At 52.4% G+C, this 16,023-nt stretch overlaps 1 protein-coding gene across 4 annotated transcripts in view; it reads left to right on the forward strand.

The window, feature by feature from the left end:
• Positions 1 to 13,677, forward strand: part of P3H2 (prolyl 3-hydroxylase 2) — a 120,231-nt gene extending 106,554 nt beyond the window's left edge. For all 4 annotated transcript variants that reach the window (XM_074963349.1, XM_074963353.1, XM_074963350.1 and 1 more), the window contains exons 9-15: positions 2,977 to 3,104; positions 4,308 to 4,403; positions 4,502 to 4,652; positions 5,130 to 5,247; positions 5,946 to 6,021; positions 9,492 to 9,632; positions 11,244 to 13,677. In XM_074963349.1, the coding sequence (XP_074819450.1) occupies positions 2,977 to 3,104; positions 4,308 to 4,403; positions 4,502 to 4,652; positions 5,130 to 5,247; positions 5,946 to 6,021; positions 9,492 to 9,632; positions 11,244 to 11,336 (803 nt within the window). In that variant the 3' untranslated portion in view covers positions 11,337 to 13,677. The remainder of the gene's footprint in view (positions 1 to 2,976; positions 3,105 to 4,307; positions 4,404 to 4,501; positions 4,653 to 5,129; positions 5,248 to 5,945; positions 6,022 to 9,491; positions 9,633 to 11,243) is intronic.
• The last annotated feature ends 2,346 nt before the right edge of the window (positions 13,678 to 16,023 follow it).

Genomic DNA, 16,023 nt, shown 5'->3' on the forward strand with positions numbered 1-16,023 from the left:
TCGGTCAGCTGTTTGGTGGCTTATATGGGCCTGTCTGGGAAATATTATAACCACTGGGACCCCCGAAGTTAGATGAGGATGACAAGGACAGGTCGCGTTCAGCATTGTGTCTGCTGGTCCTGGTTAAACTCGGAGGACTGCGAGTCAGAGCTCCTGGGTACCATTCCCAGCTGCATGGGACCAGTTAACCCCTTTGTGCCTGCCTTTGCCCATCCTCTAAGTAGTGGTGATGATGCTTCCCAGTGAGAGGCTCGGTGGATGTCTGTAAAGTGTTTGGAGACCGCCACGTGAACCGCGCAAGGCCAGGGCAAATCCTTCAGTTTTGTAAAGACAATCTAGCCATGGGCAAAGCCCCAGCACTTACCCATTTGCACTGTAGAGCTCACCTGCACGGTACATGCTGGGACCTGGTCCAGAGCAGGCACCAGGTAGATCAGCACCTACAAACAGAAGGAAGATGAAGTTTCATGTTTGTGATGTAGCAGTGACCCTCCTTTCCCTGGCTGGGACATGCAGCACATCCATGTCAACTTGCTGGATATTTGTGGTTCACTTTTTAACAGCTCCATCCTGTTGAAGTTGATCTTCTGCCAGCAATGGGGAGCTACTGGAAGCACATCCAGAAGGAAGCAGTAACAAAAGCTTTCTTAGATGTGCCCACTGTATTGTGTATGTATAAGAGACGAACCTGATCCAGGAAGTTCAGAGCCCGGTTGGATAGTGCCCCGAGTGTGTGAGGTTTCGATCCAGGCCTCTCTTTCTGATCCACGCGGGTTTATAATAAATATTATCCTCAAGCAACAAAACAGACCGTAAGGGATGCCCCCTTTTCCAAGAAACCTAAATCTTCTTCGCAGATCATTCCTCGGCAAGCAATGGGATCTCAGTATCGTGTCTCCTCCATTGGCCTGGGGCCCTTCCAAAACAGCAATGTGCTGCAGCTGACAAAAAAAAAAAAAAAAGCAGCATTTAATAGAAATGTTCCATCGTGCCAAATTTCAAGAGAAATGCTGTACTGCCATTGCCCGCTTTTTATTGCGGCGTTCCAAGAGCAGATCTGTTTCCCATGGCTCCGAAGCATTTCACCTTCCCCCCAGAGAAACATCTGGGTAAGGGTTTAGTTTTCAAAACACACAGACTTTTGTTCTCATTGTCTTGTTTTTCCGTTTGGATGAGGGCGGCCTCATCCCGTGTCCGTGAGCAGGGGAGAGAGCGTGTGAGCCAAATGGCTAATCACTTCCCCGCTCCCTGCAAGGTAGGCGTCCGATTCGCCAACTGTCTAGTATTGATTTGTATTACCCTCGGAGCTAGGCGCTGTACAAACCCAGGACAAAAGGCGTGTCCTGGTCCCAACCTGCAGTGTGGAACGCTGGCCCATGGCAGACTTGTGCCAAGTGATGATGGCAGTATCTCCATACTGTCAGGACAATACGTTGCCCAGTATATTTCAAGAGGACCTCAAAACCAACCCAAGATATGACCCATTGTGAACAGATATGAACCGATGGTGTAAAATCCTTCCACAAAAAAGGGGTCTTGGCTGGAATCTCCAGGGAATACCACGTGAAACCACTGTGTGCGCCCCCCGGCCCAGTAAAACGTGCAACGTCTCGTGAGCTGGTGTTTGACAGCGCTCCCGCAGCCACAGGATGCCGCATCACAGCGGCATCGTGCTGAGTCGCAGCAGGGCTGTGTATGGCTGCTGCGCCGGGACACCGTGATGAAGTTCTGCTAGCCCGAAATAATGTTAGTGCCCCTACGAGCTTGCAGGCCTGGAAAATGGGCTCTGCCCCAGAGCATAATGGGAGGGGGAGGTGCAGGCCAGCCTTCGTAGAGCAAATCCCAGCCAGGGGCTATTCTAGCAACAGATAAACTAGGCAGCAGATACGGCTCCTCTGTCAGGACAATTTGAGTGGCACTGCGACCCTGCGTGCCAGGTTGCAATGCCGCTCACTGCAATTTGGCCCAGCCGCCTCTCTGGCATGATGGAAGGGCGGCCGGGCCAAATCAAGCCTACGAGGAGGGGGGCAGAACATTGGGGTTCGAGCAGCCTGTGATCACAACCGTTGCCTTTCTGCCTCCAGCCCCTCCCAGGGCCTTTAGGAATGACCCCTCCAGTAATGGGACCTTAGGCCGAGGAATGGTTTGTGATGCGCTAGCCCATGGAGGCTGCGTTTGGGAAGCCAGGCCCTTTTGTGTGAGCTGCTGCACACGCCTCGTGGGACGGTCCCTGTGCCAAGGAGCTTAGAACGTGGAAAACGAGAGACAAGAGAAGGATACAGCAAACTGGAGGGGACACACTGTAGGGGTGAGACTGCTGTGAGCAGCACAAGGGAATTGTCCCCAGCGGCACAGAACCGCCACTTCCACAGCTTCCCTGTCTCCCAGGAGCCCTGTGTGGGGTGGGGGGCAGGAGATCCGCTCCGTGACCGCAGATTGGCCCTCAACGAGAGCTCCTGTCTGCAGCCTTGGGCTGGAATAATGCAGCTCGCTCCCAGCAGCCACAGAGTTTAAAAAAAAAAAAAAAAAAAAAAGACAGAAAAAACGCTGATGACTATTCCTGGGGCCAGTGCGTTGAGCCAAATACAAAAAAGGCTTTTACAGAACGAACACAGTGGAAATTTAGGGTTGACTTAAAATAGGAATTGGTTCTATTGGCTGCTCTGAAAAAAGCCAGTTAGCTGGTGTCCGGGGCCCCGTTGCATCTCTGTGCAGCGTTTTAGAGTCTGGCCCGTGCATTGCCAAAGAGCCTGATGAGAAAGTGGGAATCTCTGGCACTCTCGCAGGGAGCGGATTTCACCTCTGTGTCTCTGTTATTGACACGAGGCCAGGTCCTGCTCTTCGTTACACGGCTGTGAAGCCAGGCCTCTGGAACGCCACCAAGGTGACCTCAGCTGGCCTGGTGCCTCCGTGTGACTGACAAGCCAGGGAAGAGGTGTCATGTTCAGGGTTGTTTTATATCTGTCTTTCCCGTAGGGGGTTCTCTGCTCTACAGCGACGTGAAGTTCATCTATAACTCCCAGCAGCTGAACGGCACGCAGCGAGTGCTACTGGATAACGTCATATCGGAGGAGGAGTGCCGAGAGCTGTGTAGAGTGGCCAATGTGAGTATCGGAGATGGTGGGGAGGGCTGCTGGGTGGAGGGCGGGGAAGGGGGGTTGCTGGTTGCAGGGAAGCCACGTGGGCAGAAGGTCTGGGCCAGGGAGCCATGTGGAGTGGGTGTAACTGTCTGATTTTGCCTAACTGCACAAGGCCCCCAGCAAACACAAAGAACGTGTCTCCAAATTCCACCCTCCCACATGTACGTAACCGCTAACGAGGTCTCTGGGAGTTGCGTGTGTGTATCCAGGGTCAGAGCTTGGCTTCTGCAACAGAACTGTGTGATCCAGGCACTAGGGGAGCATATCAAATGCCGTCTACAATCCCCACTGCCGGCCCATGCTGTGACACCAATAGACACCAGCTGAGGATCTGGCCCACTGTGTTTGCCAGTTACATGAGAAGACCGGTTAGGGAATAGCCCACTCCTAAATAATCTCTTTGCTTGTGTTCCAAGTAACCCCTGAAGTGAGTCGAATCATCTCATTCGCTTTTCCCCTAGTGGTGCAGTTTGTTCACTTTTTGCATTTCACTCAGAAGGGACAGAGATAGCAGCCAGCTGTTTTCACTAGCTATCTATCATTTTCTTCCTGTTTCTCTCTGCACACAGGGCCATAAGCTTTGAGTTCAACAAGACTTTTGGGGAAGGGGGAAACAGGGGGAGCCTCAAATCCCACAGCCGATATTTTCATTTTAAAAAACTGGATGACATTTAAGGAAAGTTCATGAGTTGCAAGGATAATTTTCCATATTTCTTCTTTAGCAAAACTGAGCTGTGTTCTCTAACAATAATACCCAGCTTTTATGTGGGCTTTCAGCCCATAGATCTCCAAGGACTTCACAGAGGAGATAAGACGATTATCCCCATTTTAGAGAGGGCACGGTGGTGGAGTGGCTTGCTCGAAAGCAGGGTAGTAGCTGAGCTAAACACAGAGCCCTGCACTCCTGAATCTCCCTGGGTTGTCAAAGACCCATGGCGGCTTAATTGTCATTTCAACCAGTAATGATGTTGCCATCAGCCCTTAGCTGACGGTGCCATTGACGGTGACCAAAGCAGAATGGAACCCACCTGATTTCGTCTGTAGTTCTTATTGGTGAGGGTTCAGTATTTCGGGTGGGGAGAGCAGGATGAAGAATAAAACTGATTTGGGGGTTTCTGCTCAGGATAACCGTTGTCCCTGATTCTCTGCTCGTGTCATTTCTTCCAGGGGATCATGCTGGCTGGAGATGGCTATCGAGGGAAAACCTCACCCCACACTCCCAACGAGAAGTTTGAAGGGGCCACTGTCCTCAAAGCTCTCAAGGTGCGGTTTGCCCCTCTCTCCAGCCCCTGTGGCTCGGCGGGTGGCTCCGCCACCCTCTGGGCGGCCAGCGCTCACTCTGGTATGTGATTGCCCTGCAGTTCGGCTACGAGGGGCGCGTCCCGCTGAAGAGCGCCCGCCTGTTCTATGACGTCAGCGAGAAGGCCCGCAGGATCGTGGAGTCCTACTTCCTGCTGAACTCCACCCTCTACTTCTCCTACACGCACATGGTGTGCCGCACCGCCCTGCCGGGTAAGGGGGCAGCGGCCGGCCTTGCGGCTCAGTGCTTAAGAAGCAGTCAAGAGGGAGGGAACGGAGCTGTTGTACGTACAACGGTTTTGTACTGTCTCCTGCCTCAGAGATCCCTGCCCCACGTTCTCCCTGGAGGAAGCCACCTGCAGGGGTCATGAGTTTGTTCGTTCTTTCGCTCTTCATCTCTCCTCGTCTGCCTCTCCTCCTTCCTCTCTCTGTCTCAGTGCCCCCCTTGCTCTCCTTCACCCCAGATTGGGGTGTCTGTTCCATCAGGCTCATGGTGTTTCAAGTGAGCGCAAGGCAGGTGTCAATACTTTGTCTCCAGGCTCCCCAGATTCCCCCTTTTCGCCCGCTGTCTTTGCATTTTTGCTGGCAGCGAGAGCCCTCCAAGTGCAAATGCCCCTGGGGGGAGCTGAGCTCTGAGACCCTGTCATGCTTATCTCATCTCTTCCTCTCCCCCCGCGTGGTACTGCCTAGGCCAGCAGGAGAAAAGGAACGACCTGAGCCACCCCATCCATGCCGACAACTGCCTGCTGGATCCTGAGGCCAGTGAGTGCTGGAAGGAGCCCCCAGCCTACACCTTCCGGGATTACAGGTAGGAACGCAGGGCTGAGATGCTGTGTGCCAGATGCAGATGCCTGGCCAGGGGAAACAGACAGGGCATGTTCCTCGCTGGGCACCAGGTCGGTGGGGCGTGACCACGAGAGCCCACTTGGTTCCGATGCCTGGTAAAGTTAGGCTGCCCTAGAGCCAGGTAAATCCCAGCCAGCGATGGGCTGAAGAGGCAGGCTCTGGATCCATGGTATGGTCGTGGTTCTAGGAGGAATTGGGGGCCAAGGTCCAGGCAGCGGTTGTCTGTGGCAGCCCCATGGTGTTCTCGGCTGTTTCGTCCGACGTGGCGGTCACCTCACAAGGCTGGCCAGTCTGGGGAGATCGTCAGCACATCCGTGCCAGGAAGGAAGGATGCGTGTCCCTGCTGGGCTTAGATACAACCCAGAGGAGAGATTACCCACCCCCACCCCTGTATCACCGTCCCCCACATACCTGCCCCTACTGGCACCCACAGGGCAGGCGGGACCCGAACCCCTGAAACACTGTGGGCCCAGCCACCTCCCATTGACGTCCGTGGGAGCCTTTCCCCTGACTTCCCTGGCAGGCGGAGTGGGCCCTGGGAGAGGGGTGAGCATTCTTCTTCCCATGGGCCAGATCTGCTGAGGCAAATCCTGTGTTTGTAGCTGCGTGGGGTAGGGGCGGCCAGCCAGCCTCACCGGGGTCTCATCATTCTTCCCCCAGCGCCCTTCTGTACATTAACACGGATTTCGAAGGCGGGGAGTTTATATTCACTGAGATGGATGCCAAAACTGTTACTGTAAGTAAACTGCCTTGGCTGGCAAAGCTGATGTCAGTAGGTTGGCTGGGGGGATCCATTTTGTTTTCCTTCCTAGTCCATTCCTCCAGAGCTGGTGCCGTGTATAGCTAGGGCTTTTCAGATGACTTAAGCTCTGACCTCAGACCAGTGGGCCCCTCCATAAAACAGTTACATCCCTAGCCTCGGTAACCTTAGACTAGAATCCATTCTAGGTGTAATCTGAAAAGACATTCACCATCCTAATGGTGCAGAACAAGGCTACCCAGAGTGTGAGGTCTTCAGTGTGGCTCACAGCCGCCCCTCTACAACTGTCAACGAGGACAGCCTTAACCGGCTGGAGGGTTTTTATTGCTACCCAATTAAGCTAACAAGCAATTTCTGTTCCTCTTTCATGGGCGATACAAGTGGAAGCAAATTTTAAATTTTTTATTAAAGCTAATGTTAAAAAAATTATATAATACATAGGTTGGGAAAAGAGTGTCTGTACATCTGGGTATAGTGCTTAGATTATCCACAAATACAAAGTTAGTTTTTAAAAGTCATATGATCCATAGAGTACATAATCAGCAATAACCCAAATTTAGGTGAATAGATTTAACAATACAGTTTAGATATTAGAATCCGAATACTCGGGTACATCGCTCATGAAAAGTTGTACGGAGGTTTGGTTGTGGAAAGCAAAATATATCAATGAGAGGGGATTGTCCCTCAGTAATTGAGAATTAGATTGGTTGTCCATTTAGAAAATACAATCTATGAGGAAAGTATTTGTTTCTTTCCCTACTAAAGCCATGTCATAACCTTGCTGCTGGCATCCTGTGCGCCTGCAATCACTCAGGATTCCTGAGTTCTGCAGAGAGTGGATTTTTGGAATCTCTGATCCATTAAGTAAAAGGTTTAGACGAAGACACACAGTTTTTAAAAAAAAAAAAAAAAAAAAAAACCCGGACAGGCTGGCCGAGGATCCTACTTTGTGTGGTTGCCCAATTCACTGAGCTTCTGCACCCCCTAGTGGTCAAATTTGAAGCAAGCGAGACAAGGTGGGTGAGATACAAAACTTTTCCTCTCTTGCCAACAGAAGGTGGTCCAATAAAAGATATGACCTCCCCCATCTTGTCTCTCTAATATCCTGAGACCAACATGGCTACAACAGCACTGCATTGTAGAAAAGTAAGGTCATCAAATCCGGCCCCCTGCGCTGAGGGAGGACCAAGGAAACCTAGGGCCATCCGTGTCCACCCTGGTCTTAAAAGCCTCCAGTGACGGAGATTCCACAACCTCCCTGGGAAACCTGTAACTACCTTGAGCTATAAAAAGTTCCTCCTAATCTCTAACCTACATCTCCCTTGCTGCACATTAAGCCCATTGCTTCTGATCCTATCTTCAGTGGACGTGGAGAACACTTGATCCCTGTTCTTTTTATAACAGCCCTTCACATATCTGAAAATTGTTATCAGGTCCCCTCTCAGTCTGCTATTCTCCACACTAAACATGTCCAGTTTTTTTAACTTTCCTCATAGTTCAGGTTTTCTAAACCTTTGATCATTTTTGTTGCTCTCCTCTGGCCTCACTCCAGTCTGTCCACATCTTCCCTCAAATGGGGCGCAGTACTCCAGCAAAGGCCTCATCAGGGCCGAGTAGGGCAAGACGATTCCCTCCAATGTCTCACGTACGACACTCCTGTTAACGCACCTAGAATGATACAAGTGATATCCTATTAAAGAAATAAGCCAATCACAGTGTAGGGTTGGACTGTAAGTGTGTCCCCATCCTTGTCTCCTCCACTCTCCAGCCACTTTCATTTCAAGACTGAACATAAGCTTGCTATGAGTCCTTTGAATTCAATTCAGTGTTGATAAATGCAAAGTGATGCACACTGGAAAACATAATCCCAACTATACCTATAAAATGATGGGGTCTAAATGAGCTGTTACCACTCTAGAAAGAGATCTTGGAGTCATTGTGGATAGTGTTCTGAAAACATCCACTCCGTGTGCAGCAGGAGTCAAAAAAGCAAACAGAATGTTGGGAATGATTAAGAAAGGGATAGATAAGAGAGAAAATATCACATTGCCTCTAGATAAATCCATGGTACACCCACACCTTGAATACTGCATGCAAATGTGGTCGCCCCATCTCAAAAAGATATATTGGAATTGGAAAAGGTTCAGAAAAGGGCAACAAAAGTGATTAGGGGTCTGGAACGACTTCCGTATGAGGAGAGATTAATAAGACTTGGACTTTTGAGCTTGGAAAAGAGACAACTAAGGGGGGATATGAAAGAGGTCTGTAAAATCATGACTGGTGTGGAGAAAGTAAGCAAGGAAGTGTTATTTACTCCTCATAACACAAGAACTAGGGGTCACCAAATGAAATTAATAGGCAACAGGTTTAAAACAAAAGGAAGTGGTGAAACACTGAAATGCGTTACCTAGGGAGGTGGTGGAATCTCCTTCCTTAAAAGTTTTTAAGGTCAGGCTTGACAAAGCCCTGGCTGGGATGATTTAATTTGAGCAGGGGGTTGGACTAGATGACCTCCTGAGGTCCCTTCCAACCCTGATATTCTATGATTCTGTGAAGTGTTTTTTCACACAATGCACGGTCAACCTGTGGAACTCCTTGCCAGAGGATGTTGTGAAGGCCAAGACTATAACAGGGTTCAAAAAAGAACTAGATACAGGCAGTCCTTGGACTTACGACACAATTGGTTGCGGAAAATTGCATCGTAAGTCGAACTGTCGTAACTTGGAACTGCAATCCACTCCATTGTGGGATCGAGCATCATAAAGTGAAATCAGGGTGTCAATTCAGAAATGTATAGTGTTATGGCTTCAGAAGAGGGAGAAGAGGAACATTGCTCGTGGTTCATAGATTCCTGGTTTCCAAGGCCAGAAGGGACCCTTGTGATCATCTAGTCTGACCGCCAGTACAGCACAGGCCAGAGAACTGCCCCCAAATAATTCCAAGATCAGATCTTATAGAAAAACATCCAGTCTTGATTAAAAATGGTCAGTGATGGAAAATTCACCATGACCCTTGGTAAATTAACCATTGGAGCAGTTACATTTCTAACAGTGAGAGTATGCCTTATTTCCTTATATGCAGTCAGAGTGTGAAGGTTAACCTGATCTCATTGAAGGGACATCTAATTATTGCCTAGTTTGAACACAGCTGGTTTGCAATGATTAAGTGTGTTGCATTGAATTTTGCACAGACTTTGCACACTGCCTCATCTTTTCTGGGTTAATCCTCTGCAACAGGACAGAGCCCTTTTTCTGGAGCAAAATGCCCATATTAGCAATGCTCTGAGTTTTTGAGTATCCTGGAGCTATCCAAAGAGACCCATTAAAGTCAAAGGCCTGAACTGACGGGAACCCAGGGCAACACAAGAGATCTGCAGTATGCTGGTTCTTTGCCATGAGTCTAAATGCTGGTTGTGTTTGCAATGTTTGACTTGGTGTTTTTTACAGGCCTCTATCAAGCCAAAGTGTGGGCGCATGATCAGCTTCTCCTCTGGTGGGGAGAACCCCCACGGGGTCAAAGCAGTCACCAAAGGCCAGCGATGTGCTGTGGCTCTCTGGTTCACTTTGGACCCACTTTACAGAGAGCTGGTGAGTTCTTCCATCGTGACAGCAGCAGAGACCGTCATGAATGGCGCGGGGCGGTACAGCGGGGAGCTAGTGAAAAACCAGGGAGCTCCTTGTAATGCTCTGTCATATTTAGCAAAGAGGCCCCTCTGCCTAGTCACAAAGATGCCTGCCTAGGCAGAAGTGCTGTGTCTGCCTCAGAACCAGTGGGTGTTTCCATAGCTAGCTGGAACCTGTCTTCGGGGCATTGGATACTGTCATGCTCTACAGAGCATAGGGTTAGAGATGGAAAGGGACTTACAGGATCAACCAGCCTCCCGCAAGCAAAACGAACTGTTCCCCCCACCCCCAATGAATGCAATAAATGCATTGTAGCAGGGCTAGACTGGGAGTCAGGAGATCTGGATTGAGCTGTGTGACTTTCACTTCTCTGGGCCCCAATTCCTATCTGCACAGTGGGGACAGTACCCTGTCCTGCCTCTGAGGGACTTGTGCCAGTAAATTCGGCCATGTTTGGGAGCTGCCTATTACGACACTGGGGGGCTGGGCAGATTGTGGTTATACTGGAACCTCCACTAAGAGGGTGGCTTTCCCGTGTGACCCTTGCATGGGCTCCGTTTTTGGCCAGTTCGAGAAACAGGACCTGCAATCTGGGACTGGCTCTTAGGGTGCGTCTACACTGCAGACAGACACCTGCAGGCCAAGGTGTGGGAGCCTCCCACCTCGCAGGGTCCTAGAGCCTGGGCCCTAGCCTGAGCACGAACATCTATTAGGCAATTAAACCACCCCTTTGCTCAAGCCCCGTGAGCCCCAGTCAGCTGGCGGGGGCCAGCGGCAGGCTTTTAATTGCAGTGTAGACACCCCTTAGAGCAATGTTTATGCTGAGCATTAGTGACACCTAGTGGACAATTCGGGTAATGACCAGTATCCCAGTGGAAATCCACAGCAAGGGGGAGGACCAGGAGCACACCCCTGTTTGTGAGCACACGGTTCTTTCAGCCAGTGATCTCAGCCATTAGTTACTTCAGCCTGGTGGGGCCCTTTTCACCGATGGCAAAATTCTGGTACAGGGGCTTTAAACGGCTCCCCCAGCTCACGCAGCAAGTCATTGGCAAAACAGAATAAAACCCAGGAGTCCTGACATCCAGTCGCTCGACTGTGCTGCTGCTTTCTGGATTCCTGGGGTCCAGCAACCGCAGCCTGCCCATCCCTTGGGGCCTTAGTTTAGGGCACGTGTCCATGGCGGTGCTGTGGTTATTTGTGTTACAGTAGCACTACAGGCCCCGTTGTGCTCGGTGCATCGGACGAGACCTGCCCCAAAGAGTTTAAACTCTAAATAGGCAAGACAGGCAAAGGGTGGGAGGGGAAACTGAGGCACCAAGCAGTCAAGTGACCTCCCCAAGATCACACAGCAAGGTCGTGGCAGAGCTGAGAATGGCTCTCCCAAGTGCCAACATAGTGCCCAATCCATTAGGCCACACCATGTCCCCAGGTGAGTTGTGCCTAGGTCGTATACTGGCCTTCCGTGCCAGGATGAATTTCCTTCTTGATGGAGAAATAGCTCAGAGACGAGAGGGGACATCGACGCTGCTGCTGCTATTTATTCCTCCTCCTCCTCCTCCTCCTTTTCTGCAGGAGCGAATCCAGGCAGACGAAGTGATAGCGACGTTAGACCAAGAGCATCTAGGAGCCAACGACCTGAACATCAACCCAAAGGACGAGCTCTAAACTAGGCCAAGGACTTCCGATTAAATATTTATTTAATATTGTTAATCCTATTAGAACCCTTTTATTTTTATACAGAGCCTCGGTATAAATGAATCGGTTAATATGAACATGGCGCCTCTGTGTTTTGGCACAGCTCCCTCTGGGCCCCATGTGCGCACCTCTCCTGCTGGGGCTGACTCTTCCTGCTGTATTCACTGGCCTTCCCCAGCACTTTTTCGGGTCCCTCTATTCCCCTGACAGGCTGTCTTCCCGTTCCTCAGGCCGGGGTCTCTCTTCAGACCCAGACAAGGAGAACATAGAGTGGGGGTTCCTGGCGGGTCTATAGCATCACACGCCCTATTCCCGGCAGGCCGCTGACCGCAGATAGAGGGGAACTGTACAGTTCTTTCGTTGTCCCGGGTTCGTGCAGTGCATGTCAGACCTGGCTTTTCTTTTTGTGGTGGCTCCCTTTCCAAAGCCATTTGAGGAGTTAGGTCTGAATCCTGCTCTGGGACGTGTACAGGCTCCTATTGCACGGCTGAGATCTGGCCATAAATTCCTGAGCACAGCCAGGGAGTTGGAGCTGTCCTTTAAGAAATCATGTCTGCTGAGCCCAAGATGGAATTGCTCTGCAGAGGGCTCCCGCATGTGCTTTGCACAAGACCCAGGCAAAGTGGTATGAAGAGAAGGGGCCTAAGCCAAGCAGCTTGTTTTCCAGCTGCTCCACCGTGAGATTGGCACTCTCACTGATTGCATTTTCCCCATTAACTGCTTGGGGCCATGAAAGAAACTCAGCTTCATGCTGTCATCTTTGGACTTCTGTTCCGGGGCAGGTGCAGGTGCCAGTACTGGCAAAAGGGAAGGTTAGAAGTCCCCAGCCTCAGGCCCATGCAGTACAGCGTCTGACAGGGTCGGGGATGTTACGGTGACCTGCCGCTGGGTGTGCATTTTGCATCTGTTCCTGTGGAAGATCCTCTAGCTGCACCCTGGCAGGGGGAGCGGGCACGTGCCCTGCAGCACCAGCAGCCCTTTGTGCTCCTGTGCTGCTTTCAGTGTGAGGTGCTTACTGCACGCTTCGCTCTACGAAGTGTAATGCCTCGACGGATCTGGCTTCTGCTGTGGGTAGCATGGGCTGTTAGTTAAGCTTGTGAGCTCCGGTAGGCCACTAAGTCTGTATCTTGCTGTGTCGTAGTCTTCTCTGCTCGTAGGGTGAATATAACCCTGGGGCCCGGATGGGGGCTATACGGTCAGATCCTCGGCCGCTCTAAATCAGCGCAATCATTGAAGCCAGTGGGGATCTGACCCTCCGCGCTGGCCCCATGCACAGGGGCGATTCTCGCCCCAATCGGTCAGCTGCAAAGCAAAGAGCACCTTGGCAGGCTGGGAGCTGTGAGGTGGGGTTCACGGCGACTGTCCCATTGCCAAAAAGTTCTGCTGGGAACTTGGCTGGTGCTTGGCCCTTGCTGGGAGCCCTCTGCCCCTCCCCCCGGCATTGCCAGGGCTTGGAGAATCTGGAACCAGTCACTTGTTCTCACTCTTCTATCATGGAGCTCATGCTGAACCTGCCCCAAGTTGTCCTGAATCTGTAGCAGTTGCCTTCCTCCTCCCGCCTGCAACTGCCTTCCTCAGGGCTTGTCTGCTTCCAAAGCTGCCACCTCAGCAGGGAGGGGAACTGGTGCAGGCTTCTCCTGGCTTCAGGTTGATTACGTGACCAGGCCGGGAAGGGGACACAGTTACATCCTTGAAAGCGAAGCAGGGCGTTTACCATGTGTCGCTGAGCCAGGATTTACTGCCACCTTCCTGCCGAGGCTGGGAGGGGGCAACTTCCCTCAGCCCACTTTGTAAGCAACCATGCTAACGGCCAGCCTTCGCTCTTGCCCTGTTTCCCAGGGGTTCTTGCCCCAGCCCCGGGTCGGGTGGGATCAACGTTTTTGTTTCAGCAGTAAGACGGAGTCAGCATGCAGCTGGGGTAGGTTCCTGCCCATGTGCTGCGAGGCTGTTGTAAACCTGCAGCCTGTTTCTTTTCTAATATCCCAGACCCACTGTATTGTGTCTTCCAGAAGCACGTGGTGCCCTGTTAAAACTGCGGGAGCAGCAGTGCATGAGGAAGGGCATTTACATCCTTACAGTCAAGCTCTGTAAGCTGCTGACCCACACTGACCCTATGTTGCCTAGTTTATTAATCAGCAAATGCTGCATCTATGATGTTAAAGTGGGTTTATGCTGCTTCCCCTTTCATTAACGCATACCTGACATGAACACTAGCTCCCGCCCCATCTGTGCTGGGTTTGTGATTTGGCTGCTGCTATTTTGCTGTTCCCTAGAGAGCTGTGTCTAAACTCAGGGGAATAAACTAAACACAGGACACAGCCTTGGCCTCGGGTGATTTATCCAGAAAGGTCCAGTATCGGCTGGGAGAGGGCCTCTCCAACATTGGGTCGCTCCTTTGGAACGCAGATCCTCTCCTGGGATCCCCAGCCCTTTCTTTTGAGGGTTTCAGTCCCGGTTGGCCTGCTTCTGCATCGTCTCTACAAGGGGTTTCCCTCTACCATGCCTCAGAGGGGTTGGAATCGTCTCAAAGCTGGTGTGTGTTCATTAAATGTGTGGGTTTTGTGGGACAAGTGTTCTGCAATCGGCATCCTGCCCTTTAGCAGAGCTGCGCCCGGAGCGTGTTTCAAAGTCAGAGCTCAGCAGCCGAGTGATGCACGTGAGTCTTCGCTGCTTTCTCCGCCTGCCAGCCCGGCTCGGGAAGAGCAAGCAGGATCGGCTCAGCCTTTGTGCAGCACAAAAGGTTGCTGGGGTGGGTTGTGCACCACGTTCAGAGTAGGTGGCCAGTCACTCATGGGGCACCAGGCGATGGCAGAGCTCTCCTGGGGGCCTTTATGCTCTTCCAGCAGCACAACAGGGCCCTAACCCCGGCTGATTCGCTCCTGCAGCCTGGAGGCTTCCCTGGGGGGCCGAGAGCTGCACTTAACTCTAGGGTTTGCCAGCCGGGATGTGACTGGGGCTGAGAGCCTGCAATTCTCAAATGCCACCTTGTCCCCTCGGGGCTGTGGGCAGCAGGCTTGACCTCGTGCGGGAGGCCAGACAAGGCAGAGCAGTGGGTGACGCTAGTTTTGCCCTCCTGCCGCTCACCCCATTCTTGAACCAAGCGTCGCTGGGCTAGAGGAGGGACTCGGGCCCAGTGTGTTGGCAGCGGGCTCCTTGGTGGCACAATATGGCCCGGAGCACAGCTCGGCTGGGGGCTGAGGTGAAGGGAGGAAGGAACGCAGCCTGGCGCTGATAGCCGTGTCCGACGAGTAGGCTGATGCTGCTGTGGAAAAGGCCAAACCTGGGACTTCGGGGGGCTCCTGGCAGCCGGGCATGTCCTCCCAGCCTAACGCTGAATGCCCAAAAGCTACAACCACATTCAGTTGCTGAGTGACGGACACTGGCACAACCCGCTTGCTCTGGGCGGCGGGAGGAACATAACGCTGCTCAGGCACAAAACTTGGGATAGTCAGTAGTGCCTCAAGCCGCTGCCTTGGTACCACAGCAATTGCCCAGGCCCGGATCTTGCCTTACCAGTAGGGGGTGTTGTGGTAATTACTGTGAGGCGAGGCCAGGGCAGGATTGTAGCAGCCAAGCTGGGGCTGCAGCGGGGGGAGGATGGGTCCTGTGCAGCCCCTTGGCCCACGGGACGGCTCGGGTAGGGGAAGCCCGCCACGCCACCAGCCCCACAGGCAGCTACCGCTCAGGGGCAGCAGGCGCCACTCCCTTGGCTGCTCGGGTCAGTGCAAGCGCACACGCGGACGGGGCGGACATGGGTGTTAAAAGGCAACCGTCCTGCTTCTATCGCACCACTTTCAGCAGAGGCCCCTCACAAGCCCCCTCCCCCGTTTGGTGAACTATTGCGAAGCTGGTCGGGCACAGGGGTAATAGACCGGCCAGCATCACACACGTCCCGGCCAGGCTGAACGTCACTCAGCGCCTCCTGCTCCAGCTGCGCAGCCAGCTTGCCACCCCCTGCTAAAAGAAAACCTCAATTCACTGTTCCCCAGGGAGAGCCCAGGCTCTACACAGGGAAGTTCTTGGTCCAGCCAGCAGTAAGCAATGTGAAATATATGCACCAGCTGGCTCGGGACACTATGAGCATTGTACTGATTCTCTGTAGTACCTTGGGAGCGCTAGTCATGGGCCGGGCTCGCATTTGCTAGGTGCTGTCTTAACAGACCAAAAGGATGGGCCCTGCCCCCAAAGAGCTGACGGTGGAAGCCAACAGATGGCTGCAGGCAGATGGGTGCGTGACAGGAACCAATGAGAGCCGATTGATCAGGCGAATCGTTGCAACGTTTCATGCAGCCATCATGGGTAGGGTGACGAGACAGCAAGTGTGAAAAATCAGGCCAGGGGCTGGGGGTGTAATAGACGCCTCTGTAAGAAAAAGCCCCCCCGAATCAGGCCATCTGGTCACCCTCATCAACGAAACGTAAGGAGGGCTTTGAAGGGCCTCGGAGGCTGGCAGCTTTGGCTGATCAGCCGCGAGAGACGGCAGCGCCATACTGAATGAGAGCTGGTGGGAGGCTGAAGCAGGAAGGGCCTTGACAAGCTGTGGATGTTTGATGTGACTGGGGTGCCCTGGGCAAAAGGCGGGGCGAGAAACCCCGTTCTTTGCAGCAGCGTTTTTGGCTGGATAGGACGGGGGCAAGCCTGCATGTGTGGAGTCCTG

The sequence above is a fragment of the Natator depressus genome, chromosome 9, assembly GCF_965152275.1.
Source record: "Natator depressus isolate rNatDep1 chromosome 9, rNatDep2.hap1, whole genome shotgun sequence".
In the NCBI taxonomy this organism is placed as follows: Eukaryota; Metazoa; Chordata; order Testudines; family Cheloniidae; genus Natator; species Natator depressus.